Here is a 20096-nt window from a genome sequence, read left to right on the forward strand (position 1 = left end):
AAAATCGCAGGTAAAAAAAAAAAACGTAGCAGAAATGTATTTTTTCCACTGCATTTTCCCTGCCAAGAGATAATGAAATGGTGCGGAAATTTTTGCACCACATACTAAACTAATGCACATACCTTAGAGCACAAAAATAGCAGACAATAGCCTTAACCACTTCCTTACATAATGATGTATATGTGTTTTCAGTGTTGAGGTGTTTGTGTGGAGGGGGGCTCAGTAGCCGAGCTCCTTCCACATGTGGTAGATACTGGCTATATTACAGATCCAGCATCTGCATCTAAAAGCAACGGCAGCTGGAGCTGAGCTCCGACTACTACTGATAACGATTGTCATGCTGCGATTGTCTCGGACCGAGGAAAATGGCTGACAAAAATTCGGCTGGTGGGAGCTGCCCCATAGCTTAACATTGGTCCGAGTGCAATTCGATTTTTTTATCACATTTCACTCGGCCGTTTAAAACTCCAGTGTGACGCCGGCCTTAGAGACATTATGACACGGTTAATTGTATTACAGTCCTTGGTGCTGCCACGTACAAGTAAAACTAATTTTAGGAACAATTTAAATAGATTCCATTCAAATAATACCGCTCTTAGCTGCGTAAATATTTAAAAATGCGCAAGGCGTGCAATAAGGGGTGGGGAAATGGACATGCTGCTGATGGTGCACGCAGAAGTTGTGATCCAGGTGAAACTATGCCTGCTACAGAATGACAACAAACACATTCATCCATGAGACCTAGGTGTCTGTTCCACTTTTCAGGGGGACGTGAGACACCATTGTTGAAGCCAGAACAGTGCAAGCAGGTTGTGGGTTGGATGGCAGATAATGCTTCTAGTCTGTTTCCCAGCACAACCCTCTCATGGTCCAGTCTCATTACCCAAGATTCTGGAACACACAATCCTCATCTTCCTTCCTCCCACCATGGGAAGTCTAAGGAGACAAAGGATACCACACTGACACTCCTTACATTTCCATTTATGGCTTCTTCTGGCATCTCACCGTGCAAGTTTAAAGGGGTACATGAGGAGATTATGTGTGTGGTGATGCCCAAATATTTGAGCAGCCATGGTCAGAAGAAGCCGAGGGTGGTGAATGTCAATTAGTGTCTCAAGATGTGGAGATATAGTTGCCAACAATTCATGTTAAGTCAAGTCAGAAGGAGGAGCAGAGTAAGCGAGTGGAAGACAATGTGGTGGATGATAAAGTCACTGACCTAGCCTAGCAAGACGACTTGCACAACAGCGCACAGGAAGGAAGAGGCAGTGGGGTGGCCAGAGGGAGAAGGGGGTCAACTGTTTTCCAGAGCACTCACATGCAGCTAGATCCCAGGCCAAGGGTTAGGTGTGTTCCCAAGTCTGGCGCTGTTTTACAGAAAGTGCAGAAGACAAGAGAATGGTCATTTGCAACCTGTGCCATACCAAGCTCAGCAGGAGCCAGACCACTAGCAGCCTGACCAGCATCAGCATGCCCAGGCACGTGTCATACAAGCACAGGACTGGGTTAGCTGAACACCTGGATCCAGAATCAATGTCTGCAGATGATATCACTGCCTCATCCCTTCTTCTATGTGCCCGTCAATCCCCTGTCAAGGAACAGGCACGGATGCCCTCCACCCTGCACCCATCCGGGTCCTGAGCTCCCCCTCCTGGCCTGGATTTGTAATGTGTTGTGTGTGGGTGCCTTACCTGGTAAAAAGAACTCCATTGCCTCCAAGCATGATATTACCCTCTCCGAAGGGAAGGCAACATCACTGTAACAACCGGTTACCTGGGGTGTTACAGCCACATTTCCAGACTGCTTGCCCTGGAAATTTTGCTGTTCAGGCTTGTGGACACTGAGGCTTTTCCCAACCTTATGGCGGTGGAAATCCCTTAGTACTCGGTCGCCAGCCGCCACCATTTCTCCAGTAACGCCATCCCTGCTTTACACCAGCACATGTCCCATACAGCACATTGGGTGAAACTGCTGGAGGCCGGGACCGAGTCGGGCCATGGGACAGTACATCTGCTACTGACGTGTAGAATTGCGGACTCAAGTTCCGTCTGGGTTGCCCCCTCCTCCTATGCCAGTTCCTGCAAACCTCTTCTTCATCATCCACCATCTCAGAATTATTTCCATATCAGTTACAAGCTGCAAGCACTGCCTCATTGAAGCGTCAACAGGCTATGCTTAAACTTACATCTTTATGAGACGACTCTGAAGCTTGGAAAGCTGGCACACATACCGTGCCTGGCCCATGTGCTCAACCTTGTGGTTCTGCGCTTTCTGAAAACCTATGCCGATTTACCTGAGCTACTTGTGAAGATACGCTTCGTGTGCACCCATTTCTGCAAGTTAGCTGCAGCTGCTGCTTGCAAGTCCCACCTCACCGGCTTGCCCACACACTGGAACTAAACATTGCATATGTTGACAAGGCTTTGTGAGCAGCAGTTGAATACCAGCTACAACATGCCCATCAGTACTCTTCTCAGCCTCTGCAAATAAGAACCGACAAGTGACCATGGATGTCTGACATCTGTGCGGTTCTCAAAAACATTGAGGAATCAACCAAGATGGTGAGCAGCGATGACGTCATAATCAGCTTGACCATCCCGCTTCTGAGCCTACTCACAACAAAAGGGGAAGCTTTGCATGCGGACAAGGTGCCGCTGGAGGAAGAAAATAGACAGGGTAATACTTCCCAGCCCTGCCTCATTTCATCTTTTCAAAGCGGATATGATGATAATGAGGGGGGAGGATGAACAGGTGATGGTTACCTGCGCTACAGAGGGTACTACCAACACCAGCTTTTCGCCTGTTCAGAGTGTGTGACCTGAAGAGGAGAAGCAGGAAGAGTAGGAGATGAAGAGTCATCATCCTAGTGGGGAAAGGGAAGTCTTGCCTGTTGGGAGTCTGGCGCACATGGCAGACTATTTCCTGCTGCCTTTCACTTGACTCTCCCGTTATTCACATTTTGACCACTAGTAATTACTGATTTTTTACCATAGTCGACCCAGGTTACAAGGAGAACCTTCCATCTATCCTCCCTACAGTGGAGAGGGCTACTAAAATGGTGCAATACCAGAAGGCCTTAGGCTGCCGTCACACTAGCAGTATTTGGTCAGTATTTTACATCAGTATTTCTCAGCCAAAACCAGGAGTGGGTGATAAATGCAGAAGTGATGCAAATGTTTCTATTATACTTTTCCTCTAATTGTTCCACTCCTGGTTTTGGCTTACACATACTGATGTAAAATACTGCTAGTGTGATGGCAGCCTTAGTTGAAGACTTGGTCAAAAAATTCCCATGTGACAGTGCTGGCGGTACAGGTCAGTTCCTTGGACAACCAAGGAGTAGAGAGGAGGGGAAAAAAAAACAAAAAAACAACAGGTCCAACAGAGGCAGCGGACCACTATAAAAGATCTGGCACAGTTTAATTAGACCTTCCCAGCGCCCAGGTCCTGATTTGCGGGATACTCTGACAAGGAGGGAAAGGTTTATAAAGATGGTGAAGTAGTACAGAGCAGACCGTACCAGCATTCTCCTTGATTCTTCTGTGCGTATAACTATTGGGTGTACAAGTTGGACACAGGGCATGAACTGTCCCTCTATGCCTGGGAGATGCTGGCCTGCCCTGCCGCTAGAGTTTTGTCAGGTTTTTAGTGCTGCCGGGTCATAATAACTGACAGGCTGACTTTTCAAAATTAACAAGGCCTGGATTTGCACAGACTTCTCAACCCCACAACATGACAGCAGCAAAGCAGCCAAATAAAATGTTCCTTTTTCTGGTGTATTCCCATGAAACCCTTCCCACCTAAACAAGTATATACTGTTCTTTTATAATTTTTAGTGTGCTAGACCTCCTCTGCCACCATCTCTTTCCTGGGGAAAGGCCTGGCTATTCACTGCTTGCGTCGAGAAACACGTGATGGTGTCTCCGCAGCTTCTTTACATGCATCTGCATATTTCCCATAAGGGATGGGGGCAGTGTTCTGGAATCACTGCGTTGAGAAACACGTGATGGTGTCTCCGCGGTGTTAGATGTTTTGGTCTCCCCAAGGCCAATCATCTGTGCCTTTATAGCCTTTTTACTAGGCACTGCTCCTAATAGCCAGATTCCTACTCCACACTGATGAGGGGCAAAAACCCCGAAACAGCTGTCTGTGGATGGATACCATGCTTGGCATAGGTGGCTTTCCTTCATAGGATGCTGCCCTTCCCGTGGTTGTTCCTTCCCGGGGAAAGGCCTGGCTATTCACTGCTTGCGTCGAGAAACACATGATGGTGTCTCCGCAGCTTCTTTACATGCATCTGCATATTTCCCATAAGGGATGGGGGCAGTGTTCTGGAATCACTGCGTTGAGAAACACGTGATGGTGTCTCCGCGGTGTTAGATGTTTTGGTCTCCCCAAGGCCAATCATCTGTGCCTTTATAGCCTTTTTACTAGGCACTGCTCCTAATAGCCAGATTCCTACTCCACACTGGTGAGGGGCAAAAACCCCGAAACAGCTGTCTGTGGATGGATACCATGCTTGGCATAGGTGGCTTCCTTCATAGGATGCTGCCCTTCCCGTGGTTGTTCCTTCCCGGGGAAAGGCCTGGCTATTCACTGCTTGCGTCGAGAAACACGTGATGGTGTCTCCGCAGCTTCTTTACATGCATCTGCATATTTCCCATAAGGGATGGGGGCAGTGTTCTGGAATCACTGCGTTGAGAAACACGTGACGGTGTCTCCGCGGTGTTAGATGTTTTGGTCTCCCCGAGGCCAATCATCTGTGCCTTTATAGCCTTTTTACTAGGCACTGCTCCTAATAGCCAGATTCCTACTCCACACTGATGAGGGGCAAAAACCCCGAAACAGCTGTCTGTGGATGGATACCATGCTTGGCATAGGTGGCTTTCCTTCATAGGATGCTGCCCTTCCCGTGGTTGTTCCTTCCCGGGGAAAGGCCTGGCTATTCACTGCTTGCGTCGAGAAACACGTGATGGTGTCTCCGCAGCTTCTTTACATGCATCTGCATATTTCCCATAAGGGATGGGGGCAGTGTTCTGGAATCACTGCGTTGAGAAACACGTGATGGTGTCTCCGCGGTGTTAGATGTTTTGGTCTCCCCGAGGCCAATCATCTGTGCCTTTATAACCATCTCTATAGGGTCATGATCCGACCCTAGCTCTTAGTTTTTCAAGCGTGTGTATGATGCCCTACTATACAAGTAGCAGGCAGCAGCAGCTGTAGCTGATGCGCCAGAGAAATATTAGTATAGTACAATGTCAAAGATTTCACTTACTCCTTACATTACATGAGTACATGCTACAATAGCTCAGAAACTGTCAAACCCCCACAGCGCACAGTGCGTTCACTGGGGGGATTCAAAAGTCTACAGTCAGAGTGACTGCAGACTTCATTTTAGACTCTACAGTACAGTGTAGCCTACAATACAGTATTATGGACCCCAAATATTGCTCTACGCAGAATAATGGGCCCCGTATATTGCTCCATACAGAATAATGGGCCCCTTTAAATTTTTAATAGGTTTTGCCCTTACTGCATAGGCTTCACCAGTCTAGGAGTCTCACTCCTTACAAGTAGGAAAAAAAATTGGAAATCTCATGCACACGATTCTTTGTTGCTTTTCTCCCCTCAGCAAAATGGAAAGCTGCTGCATTTTTTTAACCCCTTTCTGACCTCGGACGGGATAGTACGTCCGAGGTCAGATCCGCTGCTTTGATGCGGGCTCTGGCGGTGAGCCTTCATCAAATCTGGGACATTTCAGCTGTTTTGTACAGCTGACATGTGCCCGCAATAGCGCCGGGTGAAATTGTGATCCACCAGCAGCTATTAACTAGTTAAATGCCGCTATCAAACGCTGACAGCGGCATTTAACTAGCGCTTCCGGCCATCGGGCTGGAAATGAGCGCATCGCTATGATCGGGGGTCAGCGATGCATTAGCATAACAACCAGAGGTCTCCTTGAGACCTCTATGGTTGTTGATGCAGGATTGCTATGAGCGCCACCCTATGGTCGGCGCTCATAGCAAGCCTGTAATTCTGCTACATAGGAGCAATCTGAGCTTCGCTCTTATGTAGCAGAGCCAATCGAGTGGTGTGAGCTTCTAGCCTCCCATGGATGCTATTGAAGCATGGCAAAAGTAAAAAAATATATGTTTTTAAAAAAATGAAAAAAAAAAATATATAAAAAAGGTTAAATCACCCCCTTTCACCCCATTCAAAATAAAACAATAAAAATAAAATCAAACCAAACCTACACATATTTGGTATCGCCGAGATTAGAATCGCCTGATCAATAAAAAAAAAGAAAAAAAAAAAAAGAATTAACCTGATCGCTAAACGGCGTAGCGAGAAAAAAAAATTTGAAATGCCATAATTACGTTTTTTTGGTCGCCACGACATTGCATTAAAATGCAATAACGGGCGATCAAAAGAACGTATCTGCACCAAAATGGTATCATTAAAAACATCAGAATGGCTCGCAAAAATAAGCCCACCCCCGACCTCAGATCACGAAAAATGGAGAAGCTATGGGTATTGGAAAATGGCGCAATTTTTTTTTTTCTTTTTAGCAAAGTTTGGAATTTTTTTTACCACTTAGATAAAAAATAACCTAGACATGTTTGGTGTCTATGAACTCGTAATGACCTGGAGAATCATAATGGCAGGTCAGTTTTAGCATTTAGTGAACCTAGCAAAAAAGCCAAGCAAAAAACAAGTGTGGGATTGCACTTTTTTGCAATTTCACCGCACTTGGAATTTTTTTCCCGTTTCTAGTACACAATATGCTAAAACCAATGAGGTTGTTTAAAAGTACAACTCATCCCGCAAAAAATAAGCCCTCACATGGCGATAATGACGGAAAAGTAAAAAAGTTATGGCTCTGGGAAAGAGGGAAGCGAAAAACGAAAACGCAAAACCAAAAAAAGCTGGGGTCATGAAAGGGTTAAAGCAGGAGCATGTCAATTCTTTCAGTGTTTTTGCAGCATTTTTCACCATTGAAAGCAATTAGAAAGTGCAAAAGCACAGCAAAAATGCTGTGTGAGCATTAGTGATGAGCAAACGTGTTTGGATGACTTGTTATTCAAGTATCTTCGGCAAGCTGGAATAATATGTTCGAGTCCCTGCGGCTGCATGTTTTGCGGATTTTAAAGAAGAGAACTGGAGGGCTAAGGCCTTAATAAGGCCTCTTTCACACTTCCGTGTGCAACGCATCCAGTGTTACGACGGATGCGTCGAAGGAGTTTCTGCCTGGAAAAAAAGAGAGATATTGCGGATTCCACCTGCGGATTCCTATTATGGAACTGGTGTAAACCGCTGCGGAGTCTGCACAAAGAATTGACATGCTGCAGAATAAACGCAGCGTTTCCACGCGGTTTCTTCCGCAGCATGTGCACTGCGGATTTTGTTTTCCATAGGATTACATGGTACTGTAAACTCATGGGAGAACAGCTGCGAATTTGCAATCAGCAGCAAAATCTGCAACGTGTGCACATACCCTAATAGTGAATTGTTGCTCTCTATCTCTCTTATCTATCCATTCTTCTTTACCCTTGAGCAGCGTTGGTTTAAACGTTTAAGGTACCGTCAAACATAATGATATCGTTAACGATATTGTTGCAACGTCACGCTTTTGGTGACGTAGCAATGATCCCGCTAACGATCTCGTTATGTGTGACAGCGACCAACGATCAGGCCCCTGCTGGGAGATCGTTGGTCGCTGGGGAATGATCAGGACCTTTTTTTTGGTCGTGGATCACCCGCTGTCATCGCTGGATCAGCGTGTGTGACGCCGATCCAGCGATGTGTTCACTTGTAACCAGGGTAAATATCCGGTTACTAAGCGCAGGGCCGCACTTAGTAACCGGATATTTATCCTGGTTACCATTGTAAAAGTAAAAAAAAAAAAAAAACACTACATACTCACATTCTGATGTCTGTCACGTCCCCTGGCGTCCACTGTGTCAGCGCCGGCCGTAAAGCAGAGCACTGCGGTGACGTCACCGCTGTGGCAAACAAAAGAAGATGAATGGGTACTCCAGCTCCGATAAAAGGTGAAAGTCTTTATTATTCCAAAATTAAAAAGGATAATCCAAAGCACATAGTGAACAAGTAGGCGAAAGCGACAGTCCCGGCTACGCGTTTCGATCCATAAGGATCTTACTCATGCCCATGTCACCGCTGTGCTCTGCTTTATGGCTGGCGCTGACACAGTCAGTGCAGGGAAACTCTCGGCAGCAGCGCGTGCATTAGCAGCGCTCTTGCCGAAAGCAGTTTTAACCCTGTGGACGCCGGTGGGGGACGTGACAGACATCAGAATGTGAGTATGTAGTGTTTTTTTTTTTACTTTTACAATGGTAACCAGGATAAATATCAGGTTAATAAGCGTGGCCCTGCACTTAGTAACCCGATGTTTACCCTGGTTACCCGGGGACTTCGCCATCGTTGAAGACCGTTTCAACGATGCCGAAGTCGTTCCCCTGATCGTTGGTCGCTGGAGAGAGCTGTCTGTGTGACAGCTCCCCAGCGACCACACAACGACTTACCAACGATCACGGCCAGGTCGTATCGCTGGTCGTGATCGTTGGTAAGTTGCTTAGTGTAAAGGTTTAAGCTGCATTTTTGGGATCGCAGGTCTTTTCATTATTTATTTTTGCTGCTTATGTATAAATTTAAGCCAGTATCATTCACTTAACAAGAAGTGTATTGCTTATTTGGGGTTGACAGGGGCACTACGCAAATTTTAAATGTTTTTAATTAATTTTTGCAGTGTTGTGGTGTCGTCTTTTCAATAAAGTATCTTTTTTTATATTATTCGATTGGTGATCCCTGTTACTTTTTCTTTTTTGTCTGTTTTGCGAATTTTAGCTGCATCACGTGCGGTGATTGCCTAACAAACAGGTCTGGCAGCCGCAAATAATCTGAGCACGTTCAAGTTTTCTTTATTTCTCTCTCTTTTTTTTTTTTTATTTGCCTTATATACGATTATATTGAGCAAATGTGTCTACAGTCACAGCACAAATACACAAAACTAGAAATTAATGTGCCAGCCTATATCCTCTACATGGACAGAGTGACAGGTTTAGTATAAATGGGACAAATGTGCACCAGAACCACCCATCTCGATTCCCAGGTAACGTGTCTGAGAGTGCCCCTCTGTTATCACTGCACCTTCTGCTCATTATCTTGTCCTATTTGATGGTAGTTTTTTATACGATGACATGGTTTACAATTATGATACCAGCAGATGAAGGACAAGTTACATACATGTGGAATTGATTGATTGATACTATGGATTACTTCATACATAAGTCTGTTACACACTAATCTGGAATTGTGGTGCCATTTTGTGGTTTCCCACTTTTTAATACTATGTGTTTATGTGTCTTTCATTGTTGTAACTAATAAAATTGTATATATATTTGACAATGTTATATTTTAGATTTGATAATAATTTTATATAAGTAAATATATAAAATAATTAAAAAATATACACTGTATATAATATAGAAATAATAATTTTATATATTTTATATATATATACAGTATGATTTGGTGTAAAATTTATTTCTGTCTGATTGCAAGTCATTATACTGGGAAGAATGTTTCCTTACCTTTTTTCCTTAAAAATCCATGTTATCTTCGGTTTGTTATGTTTTATTGTCAGTGTCAGTCCATAAAAGTGGAGTAACACTCCGACAACATTGTTCTCCGCAGCGGCCTGGGAGTCAGAGATGATTCCAAGGGTCTTCCACATGCTGTTCCCCATGCCATTTCAGCGATTTTCCTGACACCCACCCCCTCATATTATGGGAGGGTCCGCCAGAAAAATGCTCTAGTTTCCCATCGACTTCCATTGTGCTAGTTACTCGAGTCGAGCACCCGAGTAGTACGACCTGCTGAACATCACTAATTATTACACTGTAAAATTTTTAACTTTCTGGAGGGCACAAAGAAGGTTATTACTTTCTTTGTGCTGAATGCATTATTACTGTAAAAACTGCACTATTATGGCCAAAGGGCATGAAGGAATCAATGTTACTTTCTAAGGGGCACAACTGAAGGTGCGTGGGGCCTAATGTCCGCACTATTACTGTCTGTGGGCCCTGGGATCAAACAGCGAGGAGTCAGATCTCATAAGACAATTCACATAGGTGGACACCACTGCAGATAGGGGAAAGGGGAAATTTTGCTTTTATTAGTATACTTAAATAATTATCAATTTAATAGCCATACACCCACTAGGGGTGTATATTGGATCTTCATCCATGATTGGTTATGTTATAAGCACCACCAAGATCCCGATCAGCGTTTGGTCTCAGAGAAAATCAATAAATCAAAGAATCGCAACAGTGTCCCCAAAAATTTTAGTGGTTGGACTCTGGTCCCACAAAAGGAGACATTAAATTATATAACAGGACATGAATGTGCCACACTGTCTCGTTATTAATCCATGTGGATCAATGTTTCGTGTCTATTACAAATTAAGCATAGGGCTTGCTATATTCCAAACCCTTATGGTATATCAGAAATAATAAATCGTACCTTAAGGTCGGGGTCACACTAGCGTAGAATACGGACGAGTGCTAGGCGAGAAAACATCACATAGCACTCGGCCCAGTGTTAATCTATGGGGCAGCTCACATCACCGTATTTTTTCTCAGGCGTGTACGACATGCGTGTAAAATCACAGCATGCTGCAATTGTACGCGTATATCATCTAAGACTCGCCAATGCAAGCCTATGGGTGCGAGAAAAAAATTAGGGTTATCTCCACAGGCACTAATACTTCGGGTATAAATAAATAGGGCAATTATACATGAGGTTCAAGAAATGGGTAATAGACACAAGTGTAAAATACTGACCAAATACTGACCGTGTGAACATGGCCTTAAAAACAGACAGCTCTAGGGTGCCATCAGTTCTGTCCATACTCCCAGGCTTACGTTGGCAAGTTTGATCACACAGTCCAGAAAAAATATGGACCCATGCGCAGTGCCATACAATAGTTGGCATGTGCTCTAGCCATGAAACAATAACATTAGATGAGGACTAAAAGTGCCAGAGGTCAGTGCTACAGTGATCCGCATGCCATCACTTAAATTGACAGTTTATGACATTTCTGTAGGTGCAGTATTTCTGGATTTGGGGCTCCCATTATATGCCAGGGCCACACTTTGTATAAAACCAACCCTGTAGAAATCTTATATTGGGTATGATTCAAGGTTAGAGTATTTAGTGGTACAGTATATGCAGCGTGCTACTTACCCAAGGAAAGCAATGTACTTAGGTTCTGAGGCGAGGCTGGCATCTACGGTTACAGAGAGGAATCTGGGATTTAGAGGGGGTCTGCTGCTACTGTTCAGATCTAGCTGTAGGTCCCCAGGTGCCTCCAGAGCATTGCTGCTGGCGAGAAAAATAGCACCAGCAAGAAAGACAATGCAGACTGAAATATTCATTAGTCAGGTCCGATGTGGAGCGCTGGAAATAACGTGAATTATGTTACACTGAAATGCTGTACAGGCTGGAAGCAGGAAACTCAGCTTTCCTCTCTGGAACATGTAACCCACAGAGGATGCTGGGTACATACAACCACAATGAGTTAGCTTTCTGCTTGGATTGCAAATATTTGCACGCTGTCAAATAATACGACTTTTCCAACTTCCTCCTTCTGGGCACAACTGAAAGCAGAAGTCACAGCGTTAGTAGGGAACACATAATAAGACATCCAGAGAGAAGGCTATTACCTGTGCAGTCAGGTGATCGCAGGCAGGTATAGGGAGGAGGTTCACCAAAGGTCAGGCTGCCCCACCCTGACAGCATTCATTGCATGGAGCCGCTATGAACCGGTTATACAGTATTTGCCAACATCTTCAGAGGACATGGTGGCCTGCAAGATCCTTTATTATGTCCGATTGGAGAAAGGGAACAGCAGGACTGTGGATTCATAGCATTGAAAAAATCTGTAAAATCCCTAACATACATTATGCATCCTATCATTTAGAATGCATTCTGCATGTTTTGTGCACATGATGCGTTTTTTTTCCATGAAAAAACGCATCGCGGTAAAAAAAAGCAGCATGTTCATTAATTTTGCGGATTTTCTGCGTTTTCCCCGCTATTCTATGCATTTGGAAAAAACGCATAAAAACGCACCAAGAACGCGTGAAAAACACTGTAAAATCGCGGTAAAAACGCTTGCGAATTTCTGGCAGAAATGTCCGGTTTTTGTCAGGAAAATTTCTGCAAGAAATCCTGACGTGTGCACATACCCTAAGGGCTATGTGCACACGTTCAGGTTTTTTCGTGTTTTTTTCACGATAAAAACGCTATAAAAACTCATTAAAAACGCAGTCATTATGCATCCTATCATTTAGAATGCATTCTGCATGTTTTGTGCACATGATGCGTTTTTCTTCCGCGAAAAAAAACGCATTGCGGTAAAAAAAAGCAGCATGTTCATTAATTTGGTGGATTTTCTGCGTTTTTTCCCGCTATTCTATGCATTTGGGAAAAAACGTACAAAAACACATCAAAAACGTGCAAAAAAATGCATGTGGATTTCTGGCAGAAATGTCCGTTTTTTGTCCGAAAAATTTCTGCAAGAAATCCTGACGTGTGCACATACCTAAATAGTCCAAAAACGTAATTGCTAAAAGAGAACCTGTCAGCAGGATCAGGCATGTTAGACTAAGGGCTCCTTTCCACTTGCAAGGAAAACGGACCAATGTTAGTCAATAGGTGTCTTTTCATTTGCGATTTTTTTCTCAGCCGAAATCGGACTGAGAAAAAAAATCGCAGCATGCTGCGTATTGCTGCGATTCTCGGATGAGACTCCCCAATGAAAGTCAATGGGTGCGACAAAAAAACCACACAGCACTCGCACCATGCGAGTGCTGTCTGATTTTTACGCACCGGTGTCCTTTGAAAAGCCGGTAATTCAGCGCAGTGTACAGTAAAATCACACTGACAGGTTAGATCAGAGTAGATATATACACATAAAATAGGTATATATACATATATATGTCAGGGAGACACCTATATATATATATATTTATATTTAATGCAGCGCTAGATAGCAGAAAAGCCGATAATTCAATTGCCGGCTTTTGCTATCTCCTTCATAAACCCGACATGATATGAGACAAGGTTTACATACAGTAAACCATCTCATATCCCCTTTTTTTTTGCACATTCCACACTACTAATGTTAGTAGTGTGTATGTGCAAAATTTGGGCTCTCTATTAAATTAAAGGGTTAAATCGCGGAAAAAATTGGCGTGGGCTCCCGCGCAATTTTCTCCACCAGAGTGGTAAAGCCAGTGACTGAGGGCAGATATTAATAGCATGGAGGGGGTCCATGGTTATTGCCCCCCCCCGGCTAAAAGCATCTGCCCCCAGCCACCCCAGAAAAGGCACATCTGGAAGATGCACCTATTCTGGCACTTGGCCACTCTCTTCCCATTCCCATGTAGAGGTGGGATATGGGGTAATGAAGGGTTAATGTCACCTTGCTATTGTAAGGTGACATTAAGCCAGATTAATAATGGAGAGGTGTCAATTATGACACCTATCCATTATTAATCCAATTGTATGAAATGGTTAAAAAACACATGCACACATTATTACAAAGTATTTTAATGAAATAAATACATAGGTTTTTGTAATATTTTATTATACTGGTAATCCACCTGAAGATCCTCGTTCTGTAAAAAGGTAAAATAAAAAAATCAATATCCCATACCTTCCGACGATCCGTCTTGTCCCACGATGTAAATCCATCTGAAAGGGTTAACTAATTTTACAAGCAGAAGCCTGCTAATGCAGCTGTGCTCCTGCCTGTAAAACCCCGGGGAATGAATGGAATGTAGGTCAATGACCTGTAGTTACCTTCAGTCGCGTTGATGCGACCTCTGCTGGATGTCCTCATATGAACTCGAGCGTGGGAAAATATTCTGAAAAGTTCCCAGGGACGTGACAGAATGACGGAAGGTATGGAACATTGTTGATTTTTTATTTTTCCTTTTTTACAGAACGAGGGTCTTCAGGTGGATTAAGAGTCTAATAAAATATTACAACAACCTGTGTCTTTATTTCATTAAAGGGACACTGTCACCTGAATTTGGAGGGAACAATCTTCAGCCATGGAGGCAGGGGTTCTGGGTGTTTGATTCACCCTTTCCTTACCCGCTGGCTGCATGCTGGCTGCAATATTGGATTGAAGTTCATTCTCTGTCCTCCATAGTACACGCCTGCGCAAGGCAATATTGCCTTGTGCAGGCATGTACTACGGAGGACAGAAAATTAACTTCAATCCAATATTGCAGCCAGCATGCAGCCAGCGGGTAAGGAAAGGGTGAATCAAAAACACAAAAACCCCGCCTCCATGGCTGAAGATTGTTCCCTCCAAATTCAGGTGACAGTGTCCCTTTAAAAGACTTTGTAATAATGTGTGTGTGTGTGTGTGTTTTATTAACCATTTCATACTATTGGATTAATAATGGATAGGTGTCATATTTGATGCCTCTCCATTATTAATCTGGCTTAATGTCACCTTACAATAGCAAGGTGACATTAACCCTTCATTACCCCTTATCCCACTGCCACACGGGAATGGGAAGAGAGTGGCCAAGTGGCAGAATAGGCGCATCTTCCAGATGTGCCTTTTTTGGGGTGGCTGGGGGCAGATGTTTTTAGCCAGGGGGGGGCAATAACCATGGACCCTCTCCAGGCTATTAATATCTGCCCTCAATCACTGGCTTTACCACTCTGGCGGAGAAAATTGCGCGGGATCCCACGCCAATTTTTTCCACGATTTAACCCTTAAATTTAATAGCTAGAGCGCCCAAATTTTGCACATATGCAGCGCCCCAGAGATCTGGTCGTTGCAGTATGACACTCTGACACTAAGGGGAGTGATGGTACGTCTGATGGCACTGAAGGAATTCTACTGACCAGGTATCACCAGCACACATTACACTTCACACTCCGGCCACTAGGGGGAGAAAAAGGCTTTATTTATTGGGCCACTCCTCACACTGGTAAAACTAGGGGTTGGATAGGAAGTTAGTCAGAAGCTGACTGGGTTGGATTCAGGCAACATCCCGTGGCAGGGGGTGTTGCAGGGAGAAGACACAAGGGGGTCCCTGTCAGGCGTGGGAACCTGGCAGGCGCCTAGCGAACAGAGCAGAACGTAACGGAACCGCGCCTGCACACCCCGCGGCGGTATCCTAAGAGAGAGACACGAAGGGAAGGATATTGTGGAACAGTGAGAAACGAGATCAAGCACAAAGGAGAACCAGTAGGAGTCGTGCCATGAGACCGAGGCAACATCATACTGAGGCGTGTAGCCGGTGGCCGGAACACCGCGGGAGTAACTGACTCAAGGCCTTACTTCGAACTCCGCAGGACAGTTAATTATAGGTTGGCTGTCTACCTTAAATTTCCTACGAAGACATAGGGGGCAACGCGAGGAGAAGGGCGTCTCTAGAGTCCCGGAAGAGCTCCGAGCCTTCCTGTCATACGGGTGCGTCCTAGCCATTAACATACTGGGGGACGAGAAACTAGTAACATCTGGAACAAGCGAGAGAGAATTAGATAGAACGAACGAACGAGAACAGCAGTTGTGAGGACTATTCCGAATGCTCAGCAGGGTAGCACTACAACACACAGGCGCTAGCGGTATGCACTGATTTCCACTTGCAAAGGGAACTCTGGAAGTGCCCATCGGACCGGCCGGTCTCAGATAGCCCTGTTAAGAGTGCTCTGGATTGAGGATCCTGAAGTCTTCAGTAAAGAGGTAAAGAGACTGCAACCTTGTGTCCTCGTTATTGACTGCACCTCACACCATCACCATCCACCTTACTGGGAAGCCCTGGGGACATACTTCACCTGTGGGAAGGTATACCATCCAGCTGCCATTCCATCACCCCAGCGGACCCCACAGCAGCGTCGGTCACCCTGACCGAACACCACAGGTGGCGTCACGAAACCTTGACAGACTCCTATCACCTTTTACTGGACGCCCCTTAGCAGGGTCATGGACCGGGTCTAGCCACCGTGACAGCCTCAGAACCGAACCAGAGGCCCGGTACCGAGAACTCGTGGCCCTGTGTCTGGGGGCGCTCCAACTTGGCGTCACGAACAGGATCGTACATAAGCCTGAGAAGCAGGTCATGTGTGCCTTGGAACTGTGATTGAAACGTGTTTGGACTGTGATTTATTGCAAAGACTGTGTATTGCTATCTGCCGCAAGGTTCCCGCCAAAACCGCCGCCATTACCGCGCCACAGGGAGCGCAGGAGAAGAAGGGCATGGAAGTGGGCGTGAGCAAGCTGAAGAGCACGAAAAGTAATGGCCGCCCAGTCTAAATATTTCTGTACTTTGAGGACGTGTCCGTCAGCAGCCGAGATCCGCCTCCTGATCCTCAGTGGAGGGCAGAGACAAAGAAAACGAAATCGCCCACGAAGGAGAGAGCGGGAAAAGGACAAGGAGGGAGAAGAAGTGAACCACGTGGGAGACACCATGGCCAGCCGACCGGGATTGGAGCGTGGGTTCGGAGCAGAGGACTCCCCCAGCTACCCAGATAGATACCGCGGCCAGGTGACACCTGTTGGCCCCGACTTCCTACAGGCCGGAGTGGACGAGCTCGGCGATCAACTCCGGCGGATGCAGCTGAGCACTGAGGCCGGGTGGAAGGAGACCGTCATCAGGGGCCTCACCAGACGTCTGTCGGCAGCCTCGTGTGGTTCGGAGCAAGAAAGAAGTTCCAGTGCTCCGAAGCCAGAAAGCAAGGCCCTGCCGGAAAGCGAGATACTGCAAACAGAGATGACAACGACACAGTGCAAGGCCCCGCAGTCAGCGTTCCAGATCCCAGCGGAGACGCAGCAGGCCGGCACCGGAGGGACCGCATCTGAAGCAGGTATGAAGAACGACCCTGCCCCAGTGACAGACCTACTGATAAGCTCCATAGCAGCGCCACCTGCTGCCATGACTAAGACTAACTCTGAACTGACAAATCCTAATACCACGACCACAGTGGACATTATTGCCGCTACTGAACCTACTACCAAAATTGACACTCGAACCCAGATTATACCTGAAGAATCGATTAGAGACATTGATACCGCATCGGATGAGAAAAGAGATATGCTAAGCCATAAGACCCCCTTCTGGAGTGAGGGAGCCCCTTATGTGGCACCTGGTAGCCGCCAGTATCCAGCTGGGCTACTCCGACCGGTGCTACCCCCTGACTTACAGTAACAAACCTCGAAACCCCGACAGATGTAAATAGTTAACTGTTTCCTGCTTTTGCTGCTTTAAACCCGTCCAGGGTTATTTCTTAAAGGGATCCCTTTGTTTACCCGGGATCCCTATTGTTTTGCATTTCTTTTTGCACAAGTTTATCATTGTTACAAAGACTGCCGGATCATGAACAGTGAATGATTCCAAAACTGTTTTGTACATAGTTTGCTCCTTCTTAAAGGTGCTCCCTACTGGTTTTACAAAAGAAAGAAGACTTTGTGAAGATAATGCTTTTGGACATGACGCAGAAGGTCTTGCTTTCATTGGACTTGCAGACAGAGAGAATCTGCACTACCTCCTAGAGACTCGGCTCCCTCTTAAAGGGAATGTTCATATGTTGCCTTAAGAAAAGTTGAAATGTTGATAATGTTGTGATTTAGAAAAGTTTGATAATGTTAATAGAGATTGAGGACAGGAAAGATTGAAAGTGAACCCGTAGGGGTTAGAGAGAGTCCTCCTGAGAACCGTAGAATGACAGTTGGTTGCTGGGAGACAATGACAGTAGGCCCGGCCCAGGAGCTAGACGGTCCTGCATTGGTGAAGCTAGAAAGGAAAGAAAAGTTGAGTTATTTTTATAGTATTTTATAGTAGGCCTTTAGTGGGTTCAGATTATACGCCCTTAAAGGAAAAGTTAACTTATTGTTCAGAATTTGCACTTAGTAGAATACCCGGCTGGGTGAAAAGAGTTATTTATAGTCATAATGTTATTTAAAAATATTTAATCCTGTTTTTGTTTGTAACGTTCAAGTGTCCTCACCTCCCATAAAGGGAAGCATTGTTCTATTTACTTGTTTTAAGCATTTCAAAAATTTTGTATGTCTTTTGCTGAAATGTATTGTTGTTCTTCATCCCAGTCCAGGAGTACTGGATTTAACCGGGGGGAAGTGCAGCGCCCCAGAGATCTGGTCGTTGCAGTATGACACTCTGCCACTAAGGGGAGTGATGGTACGTCTGATGGCACTGAAGGAATTCTACTGACCAGGTATCACCAGCGCACATTACACTTCACACTCCGGCCACTAGGGGGAGAAAAAGGCTTTATTTATTGGGCCACTCCTCACACTGGTAATACTAGGGGTTGGATAGGAAGTTAGTCAGAAGCTGACTGGGTTGGATTCAGGCAGGTGCCTAGCGAACAGAGCAGAATGTAACGGAACCGCGTCTGCACACCCCGCGGCGGTATCCTAAGAGAGAGACACGAAGGGAAGGATATTGTGGAACAGTGAGAAACTAGATCAAGCACAAAGGAGAACCAGTAGGAGTCGTGCCATGAGAGCGAGGCAACATCCTACTGAGGCGCGTAGCCGGTGTGCGGGACACCGCGGGAGTAACTGACTCTAGGCCTTACTTCGAACTCCGCAGGACAGTTAATTATAGGTTGGCTGTCTACCTTAAATTTCCTACGAAGACATAGGGGGCAACGCGTGGAGAGGGGCGTCTCTAGGGTCCCGGAAGAGCTCCGAGCCTTCCCGTCATACGGGTGCGTCCTAGCCATTAACATACTGGGGGACGAGAAACTAGTAACATCTGGAACAAGCGAGAGAGAATTAGAAAGAACGAACGAGAACAGCAGTTGTGAGGACTATTCTGAATGCTCAGCAGGGTAGCACTACAACACACAGGCGCTAGAGGTAGGCACTGATTTCCACCTGCAAAGGGAACTCTGGAAGTGCCCATCGGACCGGCCGGTCTCAGATAGCCCTGTTAAGAGTGCTCTGGATTGAGGATCTTGAAGTCTTCAGTAAAGAGGTAAAGAGACTGCAACCTTGTGTCCTCGTTATTGACTGCACCTCACACCATCACCATCCACCTTACTGGGAAGCCCTGGGGACATACTTCACCTGTGGGAAGGTATACCATCCAGCTGCCATTCCATCACCCCAGCGGACCCCACAGCAGCGTCGGTCACCCTGACCGAACACCACAGGTGGCGTCACGAAACCTTGACAGACTCCTATCACCTTTTACTGGACGCCCCTTAGCAGGGTCACGGACCGGATCTAGCCACCGTGACAGCCTCAGAGCCGAACCAGAGAGGCCCGGTACCGAGAACTCGTGGCCCTGTGTCTGGGGGCGCTCCACATACACACTACTAACATTAGTAGTGTGGAATATGGAAAGAAAAATGGGAATATGAGATGGTTTACTGTATGTAAACCATGTCTCATATCATGTTCGGTTTGTGAAGGAGATAGGAAAAGCCGGAAATTGAATTACCGGCTTTTCCGCTATCTAGCACTGCATTAAACATAAATATATATGTGTCTCCCTGACATATATATATATATATGTGTATGTATATATACCTATTCTATGTGTATATATCTACTCTAATCTAACCTGTCAGTGTGATTTTACTGTACACTGCGCTGAATTACCGGCTTTTCAAAGGACACCGGTGCGTTAAAATCGGACAGCAATACGGATGTCATGCGGATGTTGCGATAAAAAAAAAAAAAAAAAAAAATCGCATGACAATCGCATACGTTACATCCGTTTTTTTCGGTCCGTAAATCGGACCGTTTTTTTTCCTGCCAAGTGGAAAGGAGCCCTAAAGGTATGGGCATAATGGCGCTGTTCTACTGATTTAATAGATACCTTCAGTGTAAAAATCTGCATTAGATATCATCATTAGAGGTTTTGTGTGCAAAAAGCTATAAGTGCATCGGGGTGGGACTGTCTGGAAGCTTTTCGGTTCTGCTACGGCTACTCAGCTGCTTTAGGACGGAATAGAACATGAAATGTAGTGAGCATCCTGGGCTGGAGTTCGCTAAGGCTACGTGCGCACGTTGAGTA

At 45.5% G+C, this 20096-nt stretch overlaps 1 protein-coding gene across 6 annotated transcripts in view; it reads right to left on the bottom strand.

The window, feature by feature from the left end:
* The window catches only part of HPSE (heparanase), a 90891-nt gene extending 79145 nt beyond the window's left edge, over window positions 1–11746 (bottom strand). For 3 of the 6 annotated variants that reach the window (XM_069743249.1, XM_069743245.1, XM_069743250.1), the window contains exon 1: window positions 11266–11587. In XM_069743249.1, the coding sequence (XP_069599350.1) occupies window positions 11266–11456 (191 nt within the window). In that variant the 5' untranslated portion in view covers window positions 11457–11587. Of the gene's footprint in view, window positions 1–11265 lie in introns of all 6 variants that reach the window. The other 3 variants (XM_069743248.1, XM_069743246.1, XM_069743251.1) reach the window with 3 other exon arrangements.
* Window positions 11747–20096: the final 8350 nt, after the last annotated feature.

Source organism: Ranitomeya imitator, chromosome 1 (assembly GCF_032444005.1).
Source record: "Ranitomeya imitator isolate aRanImi1 chromosome 1, aRanImi1.pri, whole genome shotgun sequence".
Lineage (NCBI taxonomy): Eukaryota > Metazoa > Chordata > Amphibia > Anura > Dendrobatidae > Ranitomeya > Ranitomeya imitator.